This window comes from Limulus polyphemus, unplaced genomic scaffold (genome assembly GCF_000517525.1).
Source record: "Limulus polyphemus unplaced genomic scaffold, Limulus_polyphemus-2.1.2 Scaffold3814, whole genome shotgun sequence".
In the NCBI taxonomy this organism is placed as follows: domain Eukaryota; kingdom Metazoa; phylum Arthropoda; class Merostomata; order Xiphosura; family Limulidae; genus Limulus; species Limulus polyphemus.
The window spans coordinates 5,950-23,064 of record NW_013669424.1 but is presented as its reverse complement, the minus strand read 5'-3'; the positions used below and the strand labels follow the sequence as shown (position 1 = coordinate 23,064).

The window sequence follows — 17,115 nt, the reverse complement described above, 5'->3', positions numbered from 1 at the left end:
ACTATGATAATGTTTATCACACTTGAAGCCACGTGGTTTAGGGACTAGGATAATGTTATCACACTCGATGCCACGTGGTTTAGGGACTAGGATAATGTTTATCACACTCGAAGCCACGTGGTTTACGGACTAGGATAATGTTTATCACACTCGAAGCCACGTGGTTTAGGAACTAGGATAATGTTTATCACACTCGAAGCCACGTGGTTTAGGGACTAGGATAATGTTTATCACACTCGAAGCCACGTGGTTTAGGGACTAGGATAATGTTTATCACACTTGAAGACACGTAGTTTAAGGACTAGGTTAATATTTATCGTACTTGAAGCCACGTGTTTTAGGGACTGGGATAATGTTTATCATACTTGAAGCCACGTAGTTTAGGGACTAGGATAATGTTTATCACACTTGAAGCCACGTGGTTTACGGACTAGGACAATGTTTATCACACTTGAAGCCACGTGCTTTAGAGACTAAGATAATGTTTAGAGATGAGAAGGTTTGAGCTTACCTAATGAATCGACGGATGTCGAAGAACAAGACTAAAATATACGTGACTTCTCTGTCAATGTACAAATATTGCTATTGTTTTGAGTTTGACCACTATAACGTTAAGCTTATTTATGTATGAAATACGAAGGGTCAACTATTAAAGCTTAAAATTTAAAAAAAAATGTATTGTTCAATCGTAGATCCCGGTTAGGTTCTACCGCTAGTACGTTCTTGAAGCCACTCATGAACACATGATTATACAGGTATTAGGAAAAAAGTATCGTTAAATAAAAAAGTTATAGATAATGAAATTGAAAATGGAAACCAGTCAATATAGGGATGGAAGTGGATATATCACTTGATTGGCTAACGACCACTTGGCAGACGAAGCGGTCTCAACTTTGCATGGAAAATACAATCCCTACATTACTGGCTTCCCCATTTTGTCTATCGAAAGCTTGGTGTGTGAATAGAATCACAGCTTTCATCATTATACCTTTTAGTTAACTTTAGAATACTTTTATGACTATTTTACAACTTGGAAATTCTGTTTGCTTTGCCAGTGAGAAATCCAGTAATGTAGGGGTTTTGTTTTCCGGCTTAGTATGCTGTGTGATCATTAGCTGATCAAGTGATATGTCTACTTCCATCCCTATCTTGTTTGGTTCTTTTTTTGGCGTACCTGGTTATAGAGTGTATTCTGACTACCAACTCTAGGACTACTTTTCACCAACGAAAAGTGGGTCTGGCCATCACATTATAACGTTATCAAGCTCCCATGGCTGAAAGGGCGAGCATGTTCAATGATGGGATTCGAACCGCGACCCACAGATTGGGAGTCGAGGGCCCTAACCACGATCTTCCTTGAAATTTTTTTCTCACCTCCTAAAACTGTCAGCATACACACAATACAGTTTCAGAATAAAGAAATTAATACTCTAAAAGTCCAAATTTTCTTTAATCTCGCCTGTTTGTTTTTTAGACTGACAAAATTCAGTCAATATACGTTAACATGTGACAGAAGAATAAAGATTCAAGTTGTCATATTATCCAAATTTCCTAGGGAGTGGGAAGAAGACTCTACTGGAAGTAATAGCTCGAAGAGCTATGGGACTCACTCGTGGTCAGATTCTCTTGAATGACGTCCCAATGTCCATCCGACTGTTCCAAGAGCAGTGTGGCTATGTTCCAAAAAAATTGCCCTTTATTCCTGGACTGACCGTCCTCCAAACTCTTACGTATGCAGGAGAGTTGAGTATTGGATCCAAAGTCTCCAACTCTATGAAAAGAAGCCGGGTAAGTGACGTATTATATATTCTTGCCTCTTCAAAGTGAAACGCTACTGTAGTAATGTATTATGATTGCTTAGATTTGTTGGAAAGGGTTGGGGGGAGATAAGTTAATATATTTGATACTGGAAAAAAATGTCCTATGTGTTGGGCGCCTATGTAAGGTTTGTAATAGGCTCTGGCCGTGCGACAAAATACGATGCTGTATCGTTGGTTCGTTTAAATAACAACAATTTACATCGAGTTATCTCTTGTCATGATTTTTTGTTATGGTAGTATCATGTACTTTCTCCCAGATGGGTTATAAGTTAGTTCTGTTTGTGTTCAACCGTGCACAACCACAGGAAAATGCATGTGACATACGGTAACCGTGATGTGATAAATGTAACCATACGGTGGTCGATATTTAATTAATTATTTCCACGCTTTGTATTTATGGCTGTAGTTCAGCCTTACGAACGATTACACCGTCCGAACTTGACGAATGTAATCTTAATGGATAACTTACGGTATAAAGTCATGAAAACATAGGATATCAAGTTATGAAAACACGGGACATCTAGTCATGAAAACACAGGATATCACGTCATGGGACCACAGGATATCAAGATATGAAACACAGAATAGCAACTCATAAAAACATAAGATATGTAATCATGAAAACACAAGATATCTATTCATGAAATCATAGGATGGCAAATCATGGAAACATAGAATATCAAGTTATAAAAACACGGGATATCAAGTCATGAAACATAGGATATTAACCCATGAAAATGTAAGATAAGAAGTTATGAAAACATAGGATGTCAAGTCATTAAAACACAGAATATCTAGTCATGAAATCGTAGGATATAAAGTAATAAACAAAAGCTATAGATAAGCATCTTCTGTAAAATCAGTTTCATCTAACCCTGTCGTTCAACACAGTGACATTGTTCTAAAAAAATGTGGATGAGTGATACATTTAATTTTATAACGTAATAAAATAAAAATTCTATCACTAGTTTTTGCCAAAGTTTCAAACGTGAAGGCTGTAGATATAAATATAATCACGAGAAATCTTAAATAACACAAATTATACACGAAAAATTTAAGTATTTGAATATTTGAGTGCAAAACTATACCTTATGAAATAAGACAGTAGTCACGTGAAGGTCGTATTTGTAAACCTTTTGTGCTATTTGTTTGTGTGCTGAATAAACCAAATGTTTCCATCTAGGTTAAGCAAGTTATGACAGACTTAGCCTTGAATCAGGTATCCAACAGAGAGGTCAGCACTCTCGCTACCAGTGATTACCGACGTTTGGCCATCGGGACGGAGCTAGTTAAAGATCCTGGTAAGTATTGTTTGACCGTTAGTGGACATGAATGAACTTCTGGTCAAGGCTCCTCCGCCATCAATTAAAAACAAAACAGCCTAAACCAATAATCTATCAGAACTGTCTTCAATTCATCGGTAACGAAGAACACGAGAGTTTTAATTCATTTAATATTATGCCAAATTAAGTAAAAGTAAACTGATAATAATCTTCAAATTGGTCACAAGTATATGACCAACTGTCATAAGGAGACTTATTCATTGTTTAGAATACATAAGTGTTATTGTTTCAGAACTTGCGTCATAAGAAGAATTATTCATTGTTTAGAATACACAAGTATTATTGTTTCAGAACTTGCGTCATAAGAATAATTATTCATTGTTTAGAATACACAAGTATTATTGTTTCAGAACTTGCGTCATAAGAAGAATTATTCGTTGTTTATAATAAACAAGTATTATTGTTTCAGAACTTACGTAATAAGAAGACGTATTCATTGTTTATAATAGATAAGTGTTATTGTGTCAGAACTTTCGTCATAAGGAGACTTATTCAGTTATTATGGCTTTGCTTTGGAAATTAAGATAAAGGGGTCAAATAACTGAAAAGTTATTCTATTACATTTTCGTTTTCTTTGATAATATAACCATGTTTCTTGTACTACCAAACTCTGGTTTAGGTACTCGTAGTGGGCACAGCAAAGATAGCCCATTGTGTAGCTTTGCGCTAAACAACAAACAAAAACAAATTTTCTACTACTATATTCATTTAGGAACTGAAGAATCGGAATCGTATCCGTGCGATACCATGAAATATTCCTTGTGGGTGCCTTATAAAACTGAAAGTCAGTCCCTTAACATAGTTGGTGAGTGGGTGGTAGGGTGTTCCTGACTGGTTGCCTTCTCCCTGGTCAGTAGCTCAAAATTAAGGACGGCAGCAAATAGCCTTAGTAGGTTTGCCATAAATAAATAAATACAAGTTATATTATTATCTATTAAGCTTCAGACTGTTCATGCTATACTATAACTGTAACTATCCATATGTCTGACTTACTGGACGCTATATTATATATGTACTTATCTATATGTCTGGCTTAGAGGCTATATTATAAATGTATGTATCTGTATGTCTGGCTAGCTGCAGGCAATTATCGTTAGCAGATAATCCAACACATAAGTAGGAACGTGAAGAGACAAAGCTTATGTTATGGAGTAACAAACACATCAATTATGCACACGTTAAATGACTAATCATATCTAAAAAAATTGTATTATAATAAATAGTCAATACAGTTTGATTGATTTGCACGCTAGATGAATTTAGCAACAGGTGCTCCTCCATCCAATCACGGAGTCCTGTCACAGCACGTTTGTTAGGGCGCAATCCAGGTAGCGTGGCCAAGACATGCTGAACTATGTTCGTTAAAACTCATTTGATATGTATTGCACTTTCAAATTGAAGAATCTGAAGTTTTTTTCAGAAGTTTAAAGTCTACTGATATTATTACTGTAGAATCTTTACTAAAATAGAACCATCAAACTTTCGTTTTCTATTTTTCTTAGGATCAGATTAATATATATATTTATCGCTGTTGGAAGACATGAACCCTCAAAATGTTGGTCTTTAATTATTTAATTACTTTATTTTTCGGCAGTTCTTGTGCTCCTGGATGAACCTACCTATGAAGTGGATCCTTTAAATAGCTACTTCGTCATATCTAGCCTATCCAATCATGCTAAAAAGTACAAACGCATTGTTATCATCAACATGGACCAACCAAGATCAGACATTTTTCCATTTCTGGACCGAGTGACTTACCTGTGTCTTGGAGATGTAGTGTACACAGGTAACCTTTAGAAAATAGCCCATGTCCTTCATAACATTTAAATTTTAGTAAAGGTTAATTAGTGGTCTTTAATGATCCGATAGCAATAATTATTGTTTACTCAACTGAAATATATAACCCTTCACCTTATCACTTAAAAGTCTCTTTACAGGAGCTAATGACTTTGCAGACTGAAGATAGAATATTTAATTACGTTTATGACAAACAAACACAAAACTGTTAACTTGAGAAAAAAAATAACGAGTCTAATTAATAACATAACGTTTCATTTTCCAAATGTTCCAGACCATTATAATATAAAATTTTATTTCAACTTTATTAACTCCTAATATTCCAGATTTAATGCAATATACCTTTCCATTTTCAATGTTTATTAGCCCTAATATTACAGAAATATCGTGGTTGATTTTTTTTAGACTTTCTTACTTACTTAAATACATTATATCTGCAAGTTCTTCAAATCTGAAATCAATACACTTACTAAAACAGTACTAGCTATATGCATAGAAAAAGTGATATAACACACCTTGTTAGGCCTAACATTTTGTAAGAGTTTCATACATGTTCTATCTTTTGAAAGTGTTGTAGAGACGAAACAATGACCGTGTACAGTAGAACACTGGAAGCTAGGGGGACTGTTATATTGAAATGTGTGGTTTAAGTTTTTGTTTCATATAATATATGTATATTTTTAAACAGTAATTTGTATATGAAATATTATTTTGATTTTATAAGATTACTTCGTCAGATCATCTATATTTTTATGTAATTTACGTAAGCTTCACTCAGTTTATTATTCAGTAGTTAATAATGCTTGTCAAATATAGTGAATATTTCAATAGCGATAGAAAGATTGAAATTCAGAGGTCTTCATCGGGAAGTGTAGAAAATTTGAATGTTATAAATCTGAATTTCATTCCGCAAAATACATTTACTCGGATAATGAATGTGACTGTAATCTAAGCTGGGTCTTATAAGTGTTTGTCTGACAACTAGTGCCTCTGATATAATAATAATCCAAAGGTTTGGTAAATATAGCTCCAAACGCTTTATGCAAATAGTTTATGAAAAAAAGCATAAAATAGATAAAAAAAATCATAAAATAGACAAGTCTCAGACATTAAATGTAAAACTACCTATAATTTTAGAAATTATCAACCGAACATCTAATAAAGTTGTATTTAATGGTAATTGCACTTGTTAAGAACCCAAAACATCTCGGAAATTTGGAAAAGGTTGTTCTTATGAGTCACGCTTTATTTTCCAACTCAACAGTTTTCATGTGAATTTGTTGAGAAGTTTTACAAATGGAACGTTACTCATCTCACTAGTAATAGCACTTCCCACGGTTTTGATTATAATGTGTTTCATCTTTATTTTCTTGGAATTTGGTTTACAAAAATGTGCAGATAATTGAAAGCAGCCATCTAGAAAAGTTAGGCCAATGTTGCGGTTGATGGCTCGCAAAACACATAGAACACTGTGATAAATTATGTATCACTCAGCTGAAAATACCTAAACCTGATCTCTCTGGAAACGCTGAGGTAACTTATCAAAAGGAAATTATTGATAAAGTTTGTTAAAGCAGTCGAAAAGTATAGTGGAAAAAAAGGAGGAATCATTATTAAATAATCTTAGAGGTAATTCACAGTTTAAAAACAAAATAAACAGGAAATATTACTAAAATAAGTTAATTCGTAGTTAAGAAAAGAAACAGGAAACATTACTAAAATATTTTAGAGTTAATCATAACTTGAAGATAGACAATATTACTAAAAAAATCTCGAGTTAATACAAAGTTAAAAAGAAAACATGGATAATTACTACAAAGGCATACAGAATATTTATTGAAGAGTGTTATGGACAAAATTGGTTAAATTAGCCAACCATAGAGACTTAAAAACAACAACAACAACAAAAAAAAAACGGGAAATGATTTTACATATACAAATCACGATACAAAAAGAATTACAAGACTTAAATAACTCAAGTGAAGTTCCATGTAAAGTTAAAGCTGTAAACTAGTCCTAGAGGATAATTTCAGGCTAACTGACGCTTTACGTGGCAGCTTTCTTAGTTCTCTACAGTTATTTAAGCCTAACTGAAGATGCGATGCTTTCGTTTTCATATAATTGGTAATTAGTTAAATGCATGTTTTTCAAAAATACTCTTTAATGATAATAATTCTTAATAAGGCACACTCGTAAATTGCCATAATACACAGTTAAACTACTGATTTTAATATATATATATATATATTCCGCGAAAACGCTCCCCGCACCTTACAGCCTTGAGTTACAGTCAAGTTCCACTATTCTATTAGGATAGTGGTAGGCGCTGTTACTATTGACTAGTTTCATCCCCTCTAGTTTATCATTTAAAAATTAGGGGACAAAAAACAAACAAACATTATTTCCTTCACAGATTAAAAGTTTTTTTGTATTTGTTTGTCATTGTTCTAGTGAGCAAGAGGCATATGATATCCTATCACGCTCGAAATAAGACGTTTCTTTCCTTATGTCTGCCAGTTTTCTATTGATTAAATATTTCAACTTTGTTTCTTTTTTTTTCTGTTTTTCCTTAGGTACTCATTTTACATACTCGTTATCTTAGAAAATTCCGAATACATTCTGAATCAGTGTTAATAAGCCCACCCCCACAAAAAAATAAAAAATAGCAGGACATGTACTAGGAAACATTACAGACATTTTCGTCTTTTACAACTTTCAGTAAGAAATAATCGATTTTGTTTGTTTTTTATTTCTGTAAAAAATAGATTAACATGCATGTAAATTTCAATCTCAAAATACAAATACAAATGGTTAAGAATTCTGCAAGGGTACAAAAATATGTGTCTACGTGATGAATGTTATTTGGCCGAATCTTTGAAAACGCATTTTTCTTTCCTTTTATTCTGATTTGAACTATTTCGTTGAATTTTCAGATTTTACCACCCTGTAGCAACATTTGTTTGTTTGGATTAGGCTTAGCATGAAGCAACAGGAAATGGATACTATCAAAAGTTGAAATAAAAATTAAATATTATCAATGTATTTCAAGCAAATTTTGTTTTGTGTACAGGTAGCACGAGAATGATGATGGAATACTTCCGTAGTGTCGGTTTTCCATGCCCTGACCGGGAAAATCCGTTAACATATTATCGTAAGTGCTAAGCTGTTTATCTTTGCGAAGCATCGATCTAATTATAAATCAACGTGTTAATTTATAGATTTGTTGTTATTTTGTCAGATATATATATATGTAACTTAAAACTTAGTGTATTTGTATTCATTAAGCTTAACTAAATTTGGTTAAAAATTAAACTTACATGAGACACTGTTCATAATTTATTAAGAATTGCTCGTTCACAATAACCTATTTGAACATTTAGTGAATTGTTTTTGTTGTTTATTTCAGCTGTCTAATTAATTATAGCGTAACATTCACTATAGTTTGTTTTTGGCGGTCCCCCAGTGGCAAGCGGTATGTCTGCGGTCTTACAACGTGGTGGGCAGAGCACAGATAGCCCTTTGTGTAGCTTTGCGATTAACTACAAATAAACAAACAAACCTTTTTGGTGATGTTAAGTTATAAACTTTATTGGGAAAATCTATATAATTTAAATGAGTTTTCTAAAGGTTTTATAATATTAAAAAGTATTGTATTTTTGATCAACTTACAATTTAATGAAAATTTATTTATTTTTTGCAGTTTTGATATCGTTATTGGTATTTACTAAATTGTAAAATTATTGTTTTACATAACATGATTTACCCAGTCATTATGGTTTACTCATCCTGCAGTAATAGTATATAAAGAAATTTGTTTAAATATATAATGGACAAGAATATATCAAGCCTAACCTATCAAATTTTATTATCAAATGTACCTAATGGAAAGAAATGTGTAGCAGTTGAGTAGGCCTAAATTACCATAGTTAGTAAAGCAAACCGATAACAATGTTTGCTAGTTGGGTAGGCCTAATCTGCGTGTAGGCTAATGATAGCGAAGGAAGCAAGTGGATAAAAACTTTTGCTAGTTGGGTAGGCCTAATCTGCGTGTAGGCTAATGATAGCGAAGAAAGCAAGTGGATAAAAACTTTTGCTAGTTGGGTAGGCCTAAGCTGCATGTAGACTTAACTTGCCAATGTTAGTAGAACAAGCCAAAGATAAAAAAATTTGATACATGGGTAGGCCTAATCTGCTAATGTTAGTAAATCACACTTGATGAGTGAAAACTTGCGCCATAGTTACTAAAGAAACCCTAATGGATAAAAAAAACAAAACAAAAAACTTAAATTAGTTTGGCTGTTACTAACGGTAGATTAGATTATATATAAAATAATCCATATTTTAGTCGTGAGATTAATTTTATTCTCTCTCTTTACTATAAAAACGTACAATTTACTATTGCAGATTTTTATTTGAATTTCATGTTATTTTATTAATGTTTACATAACAGTGTGTTTGTCTACTGTGGATCGTCGTACCAGAGAACGATTCATTGAATCCAGTTCACAAATTGCTGATTTGGTGGAGAGATTCAAAACGGTAGGCACTAAATATCGCAAGCTGTCAACGCAGAAATCCGGAATTTTGAAAAATGGAGACAACCAATGGAAGCTACCTTTGACAGCATATGGACAGCCATCAGGATGGAGGGTGTTCACGGCTCTTACTCGGTAAAACAGATTAATATGAACATGCATGTGAAATCATAATAATAATACCTAAAAGTTATAAATTTATTCAGAATATTTAAATTATATTTGTTGATGCATAGAACGGCCACCCCCGGTGACTCAGATGTAAGCTTGCAAGTTTATAACGTTAAAATCGGGGTAGGCACCCCTCGATGGTCACAGCGCAGATAGTCCATTGCGCTTAAACACAAAAGAAACAAAAATGTACAGAATGCTTATTTCTATCACTTAGCCTGCGGTAGCTCAACGGTAAATCTGAGAACTTGTAACACTGAAAACGTGGTTTCGTACCGTCAGTGGGCACAGCACAGATAGACCATTGTGTAAGTTCTGCTCTTAACAACGAACGAAACAAAAGTAGAACTTGAAACAAGTGTAAAGATGATACTATTTTAGCGTCATCTATGCGCTGCTAAACATACTATTAAAGACGTAACGAAGCAAAGTTTTGCGTTTGATTTTGTGATGCCGATTTTTGCTTGAGTCTAAAAGTTTTACGTTGTAGTAGTCTATTTATTTAGGATTATTTATTCATAAGCTTATATTAATATCAAGTAATATAAAATAAAATATCGAACACGTCGCGGCTCTTTCAGAAAGAACCAGAACAAATACTACTGAACTGTGTTAATTAAAGAAATTATTATATGTTTGTTTGTTTTGAATTTCGCGCAAAGCTACACGAGAGCCATCTGCGTTAGTCATCCTTAATTTAGCAATTAAAGACTAGAGGGAAGGCAGCTAGTGGGATAGATCGTCACTTTATAACGCCCCCACGAGTGAAAGGGCGAGCATGTTTGGTGGGACGGGGATTTGAACCCGCGACCCTCAGATTGCGAGTCAAGCGCCCTAATCACCTGGCCATACCGGGGCCTTTTTATATGTAGGCAGGTGCTAACGATTGAAGTATTGTAAAGTTAATTGAGTAAATTTTATACCTGATGGAGAACTTACGTTTATTTTGTTTGTTTGTTTTAGAGCAAAGTCACATTGGATTATCTGTTGTGTTCACCACGGGGAATTGAAACCCGGAATTTAGCTTTGTAAGTCCGTAAATTTACTGCTGTACCAGCCAGGGGGGGGGGGGGGACCTTCACGCTTATTATAGAGGTTCGTTTTTTATTCTCTTTGTTCATCGTCTCGTTCATTTTATTTACAGAAGATCATTTGCGTCATTATTTAACGTCAACAACAGCGCCTTCGAGCGCCTTACTCTCCACGTGGTGGCGCTGCCTGTTTTCTTCACCATTCTCTACCTGTTGTATTTTCCACTAGAAAATACACAACAGAGTTACATTTCACGAAATGGTCTGCTGTTCAACTGTCTAGTCGGAATGTCTCTCCTGGGAGCAGCAGTCACAGCACGGACCTGTAAGTAAACCAACCTTACTCTTTCTTTTTTAGTTTTTAAAAGGTAATCACTAGGTTTTTGCCTTAGTAACGTCGCCTTGACGACTTAAAAACTATAAAGTAAGTTACACCACGAAGGGTGTTTTTATTCCTTATTGCCTCAGTAACGTCACCTTGACGACATCCTTTCCAGATGACTAAAACAGTCCTCCTAGAGCTGTTGATAAGTTGTGTCAGCTGCATCATAAAATAAGTGTTGTAAGTTTTGATGATAACTAGTCAGTTTTAGAAAATACAATAACCCTACAGCTACCTACTATGACCCATCTGCACTTTAAGTTCACTTTAAAAGTTCGTGATTTTGTAATAAAGTTTCGGAATATCATAATTTCCATCTGTTTTCGGCATCATAAGTTGGAGGATAAGAACATGTTGTATTAGTTTACTTAGGCGTCGGATTGTATGGAGGAGACAAGGAGACATCACGATATAATGAAAGTCAGGGAAAAAAACACAGGCGAATTTAATGTTAAAATAAGCAGTTTAATGACCTTTTTACTTTTGCACATAATATCTTCTTTTATCTTTTCGACTTTTTTTTTCTTTGAGCATTAAATTCATTTTAGATTAGTAAGTCATTATTTTAAAACTAAAACTCAATTCTAGTTGGGGAAATCATAAACCTATCGAAATTTAGGGGAACCAGCCCCCTCTGTTCCGACATTGTGGCTTGTTATGTTTAATAGGTATTTATGTTACATATGAAATGTCAGGAGTCTAGTGTTAAGCAAAAGAAGCTAGTAAAACTAACTGAATAGGTTCTGTAAAGTGTCACAAACACAAATATATACTTTATTCACCAGATGGCGCGCATCGAACAAGATACTACAACGAGTCTCGCCAAGGCATGTATCGAGGACCATTGTTTATACTTAGTCGTATCGTTTGTAGTGTGCCTTTAAATCTTATGACAGTCTGGGCTGGGGCAACAATAATTTATTCGTAAGTAAAAGCATTTTCTATATTGTTATTCTTTACTGATATAATGAGCCTGTCATCCAAGCTTTTTGTCTAACATAACTGAATTGAACCGAATATGGTAAGAAATACGTTAGCCCAAACTTTTATAGAAATCTTAATCTTACTCGTCAGTTATATCATTCCTGTAGTGTATATAAACCATACTAGCAGATACCATCACGTGATTTTAGTGAGAAAAAAAAAAACTCCCCGGTGACCCAGCGGAAAGCTAGAGGGCTTATAACGCTAAACATATGGTTCGATACCCTCGAAAGTAGCAGTTCTGATTGCCCATTATGTAGCTTTACGCTTATAAACAAACAAAAATCAATGGCTAATTCAAAAACAACAGTTTGAAGAAAATACATGGTGTTCCTTCAGTCAACATTGACTTGTTATTTACTGATTTTAACGTTAGTTGTGTTCACCGATCATGATTGGTTATTGTGAGTATGAACCAAACTGCACACTATTTACGTTAGTATATAAAATAGCAGGATCACAATAATTAAAAGATCGATTGCTGCTATCTGTATTCATTTATTATTTCTGCTTTCCAGAGTATTGTGTTGTTTGTTTGTTGTTAACCGCACAGCTGCACAATGGGCTATCTCTGCTCTACAAACCACCGGTAACGAATCCCGATTTTTAGTGTTATAAGCCCAAAGAGTTACTGGATGACTATAATACAACACATCTTTTCTTTTCCTCAGTTAAAGTTTCTCGATTTTTTTATTCACCACCTCCGCTTTTTTTTTACAATAATTTCAAGGGGAACACGTTTACGTCAAGACTGGGATCGATGGGCTGCTTTTTGCGGAGTGTTATGGGCGGTTTTCACCTTCGCCGAGCAACAGACCATCGCTTTAATGATATTCATCCGCAGCTCTTACACAGCCTTTCTTACCAGTACATGTATCTTGCTGGTATACATAATACTTGCTAGTGGAACAGTCAGGTAGTTAACTTTATCTCTTTGTTTTTCTGCAAAAAATAAATAAATGTATGTTTTGATAGCTAAGTTAATTCTTAGTAGTACTAACTGGGATATCTGCTTAAATCTAAAATATATTATATAATTTATCAAATCTAATTATTTGCATACGGTACGTAAATTATATAATAAACCTTTTTCTCATGTTTACCATCGAGTTTAATAGGTGGCAGCACCGAGTAGTATCCAAACGAAAATTGTAAAGCACAATTTAAATATGTGACAGAGGCACTACAGTTACTGTAAGCCTCCATTTATTTCTCCGTATATTCAAAAGAAAGAGATTTATTTAAACCAAGTCTAAAATGACAATATTTAAATCACGTAAATTAGTTGGTTTTATCACCTTACAATTGCAATTATGGTTTCAAACAGGAAACCTAGTGCTGCCATCTGGAGATTTTTAGTTATAGAAACAAAAATTTAGAGTTTTAAACTGTTATTATCAAGATAATTAATCATGTTCTTTATTCATATCATTACTTACTTATAATAGTTTTAAGTTTTATTTTCTACGTTTCACTAAACGAGTAAAATGTTTATAATAAATATAACGTTTTCAGGACGATGGCGGCATTACCAGATTGGCTGTATTACTTAAGTTATGGAGTGATCTACCGTTATGCAGGGGCTTTTCTGAACGAAAATGAATTTGACCAAAATCCTTCGTTAGTGAATGCACCATCTATTAATATGACTTCCGGTGCGTCACTTCCTTGCTTCAACAACAACGTTCCAGGTGAATGTTACTGGTTGAACGGCACACACTACCTGTCCATCAAGTACCACTTTCAAAGGGAAAGTTTCGAACAGTCTTTACAATACTGGCTCAATTTTGGAATGTGTTACGTGTTCGTTGGGGGCATGTGGCTCGTCAATATCATCATTTATCTACTTCCGCTTCCGGCATTTATCAAGGTAAAGTTTCGCGACTAAATAACGTAGTGACATCTTCTGCCAGTCGGTTCCAATCAAGCATAATTCAAACCTTAATTATTTGGGAATTATTTTTAAAATAAAGGAACAATATTACTAATCTCAGAGCTACATCTGTGCAGTGTAACATGAACTTCAAAAATCTATAGACAACATTTTAATGTGTTGTTAAATCTACTGAATTATAAAAAACTACGTCCACTTACCTAGACATCTTTTGTCAGTGTTATTCACTATTGAATTACGTAAAACTACGTCCACTAACCTAGACATCTTTTGTCAGTGTTGTTCACTCCATTGAAATAAAATTACGTCCACTTACCTAGACATCTTTTGTCCGTGTTGTTCACTCTGCTGAATTACAGAAAACTACGTCCACTTGCCTAAACATCTTTTGTCAGTGTTGTTCACTCCATTGAAATATAATTACGTCCACTTACCTAGACATCTTTTGTAAGTGTTATTCACTCTATTCAAATACAGAAGACTACGTTCACTTACATAGACATCTTTTGTCAGTGTTGTTCACTCTAATGAATTACGTAAAACTACGTTCACTTACCTAGACATCTTTTGTTAGTTTTGTTCACTCTACTGAATTACGTAAAACTACGTCCACTTGCCTAAACATCTTTTGTCAGTGTTGTTCACTCCATTGAAATATAATTACGTCCACTTACCTAGACATCTTTTGTGTTATTCACTCTATTCAAATACAGAAGACTACGTTCACTTACATAGACATCTTTTGTCAGTGTTGTTCACTCTAATGAATTACAGAAAACTAGGTCCACTTACCTAGACACCTTTTGTCCGTTTTATTCACTCTACTAACTTACATAAAATTAGGTCCACATACCTAGACGTATCTGTTAGTGTTGTTCAATCTTATCTGACGCAGAACACTTAAAGTGTTTCAATTTTTAAATAAAAAAGTCATAGGTTATACATATTAGTTGAACCTCTAGTGACGAAAAACAACCGATTTCAAAGGTTACACCACGTTATCCGTGGTTAATTGGCCAGCTGGTTTATTAAGCTGGATCAGGACTTTCTTCTAAGGGAGGTGTTTCTAGTTTGTCAAGTTAAAATACACCTTTTATCACAAAAGAGTCCTACCCGTTGAAATTTGTTACTCTCCCCTGTAAAACTATTTCAATATTCTCAGTAAGTTTCAAGCCTGATGATAGGCGTTGTAAATCGATTGTCTTGAGATTTGCACAAATTTTAATACCTTTGTGATAAATTACACATACGTAAGAAAATAGACTATTACAAGAATTGTGAGAAGTTACGCACTATGTTCTAATATTTTTATAATAAAATATTCATACGAATTTACCAAAAAGTAGACTATTAGAAGAACTGTGAAAGGTTGAACAAAGTTTAATATTTTTATATTAAAATGATTCATAAGAAATTATCAGAAAATAGACCATTAAAAGATTGAATAAAAATGTAATTTAGTTTCGAAGATATACGGACAAAGTAAAATATCTGCGTTTTCCTTAACGACCGCTTATTCTCGAGTCGTGATTCTTTTGCTTAGAGACCAGACAACTGTAACAGTATCAGCCTGATAGTCGTAAATCAAAAGTTAAAGTCAATCAGTCTGTAACGACCTTCGTCTTTCAAATGTCAGCGACTGGTGTTTCTGTCATCTAATACAATAATCGTGTGAACGTGGGCGAATCGTCTGTCAATCATGATAGCAATTTCGTGACGCACGGTTCTCCGCCATCTTGTTAAACTATCATACCTCGTTTTAAAGTTGTTTTCCAAACCTTCCTTACTGTTTTCTCTTCTTTTTTTTTATAATCAAGGCTAAATATACTTTGCAAAAAAATATTATTCAATTGCTTGTTGTGCTTTTTATACATGCTTGCCAGTGCTAATGTAATATTTTTGCTCTCCGAATTTGTGGTATATTTTGTTTGTTTGGAATTAAGCACAAAGCTACATTATGGGTTATTTGTGTGAAAATCAATGATATACTAGGCTAACATGTGATACTACGTAATAAAAATAGCAGAAATATTACACTAAGATGTGGTAATACATAATAAGAGTACAGGAAATAGTGTTTGTTTGTTTGAAGATAAGCACAAAGGGTTATCTGTGTTCTGCCTACCACGGGTATCGAAACCCGATTGCTAGCGTTGTAAGTCCGCAGACATACCACCGTGCCACTGGGAAGCCTGCAAATACTAGGCTAGCAGGTTATACCACAAATTCGATACCCGTGGTGGGCAGAGTTATATATTATCGTCCCCTGGTGAGACAGCGGTAAGTCTATGGATTTACTACGCTAAAATCAGGGGTTCGATTCCCTTCGGTGGACACAGCAGATAGCCCGGTGTAGCTTTGCTGTAAAACATACATTGCGTATTATCACATTTTAGTGTAATATTTTCGTTATTTTTATTACGTAGTATCACGTGCTAGCGTAGTATATCCTTTATTTTCATTACGTGTTATCACGTCTTAGTGTAATATTTCCACTATTTTGATTACGCAGTATCACGTGCTAGCCTAATATCTCCTTTGTTTTTATTACGTGTTATCACATCTTAGTGTAATATTTCCACTATTTTGATTACGCAGTATCACGTGATAGCCTAATATCTCCTTTGTTTTCATTACGTGTTATCACATCTTAGTGTAATATTTCCACTATTTTTGATTAAAGATATTTAATAAGATATTAATTGTCTTATATTTCATATTTTATTAGAGAAATTGTTTGTACCATTTGATTTGGTTCAAATAATCTGTGATTGGTTAATGAGTTGTTTGTGCAACTTGACTTGTTTATATAGAATCTGTGATTGATTAATGAGTTGTTTGTACCATTTGATTTGGTTAAAACAGTCTGTGATTGGTTAATGAATTGTTTGTACCATTTGATTTGGTTAAAAACAATTGTGATTGGTTAATGAATTGTTTGTACCATTTGATTTGGTTAAAAACAATTGTGATTGGTTAATGAATTGTTTGTACCATTTGATTTGGTTTAAAACAATCTGTGTTTGGTTAAATGGACTTTCCCCCTAATTTGTAAGGAAACATTGAAAGTATTACAACGGTTCGACATGTTCAAACATAGTATTCATCAGAGCTTTGATAAGATGATTTACTCGGGCGATTTTATTGTGTAGCTTGGA

General features: G+C 34.0%; 1 protein-coding gene across 1 annotated transcript in view; it reads left to right on the top strand.

Annotated features, from left to right (window-relative positions):
* LOC106470086 (ATP-binding cassette sub-family G member 5-like) overlaps positions 1-15,377 on the top strand; it is a 28,980-nt gene extending 13,603 nt beyond the window's left edge. Inside the window, exons 3-11 of the mRNA XM_022398643.1 lie at positions 1,556-1,788; positions 3,004-3,121; positions 4,758-4,949; positions 8,031-8,111; positions 9,411-9,630; positions 10,811-11,022; positions 11,865-12,003; positions 12,794-12,979; positions 13,579-15,377. Of these exons, the coding sequence (XP_022254351.1) occupies positions 1,556-1,788; positions 3,004-3,121; positions 4,758-4,949; positions 8,031-8,111; positions 9,411-9,630; positions 10,811-11,022; positions 11,865-12,003; positions 12,794-12,979; positions 13,579-13,951 (1,754 nt within the window). The 3' untranslated portion in view covers positions 13,952-15,377. The remainder of the gene's footprint in view (positions 1-1,555; positions 1,789-3,003; positions 3,122-4,757; positions 4,950-8,030; positions 8,112-9,410; positions 9,631-10,810; positions 11,023-11,864; positions 12,004-12,793; positions 12,980-13,578) is intronic.
* The last annotated feature ends 1,738 nt before the right edge of the window (positions 15,378-17,115 follow it).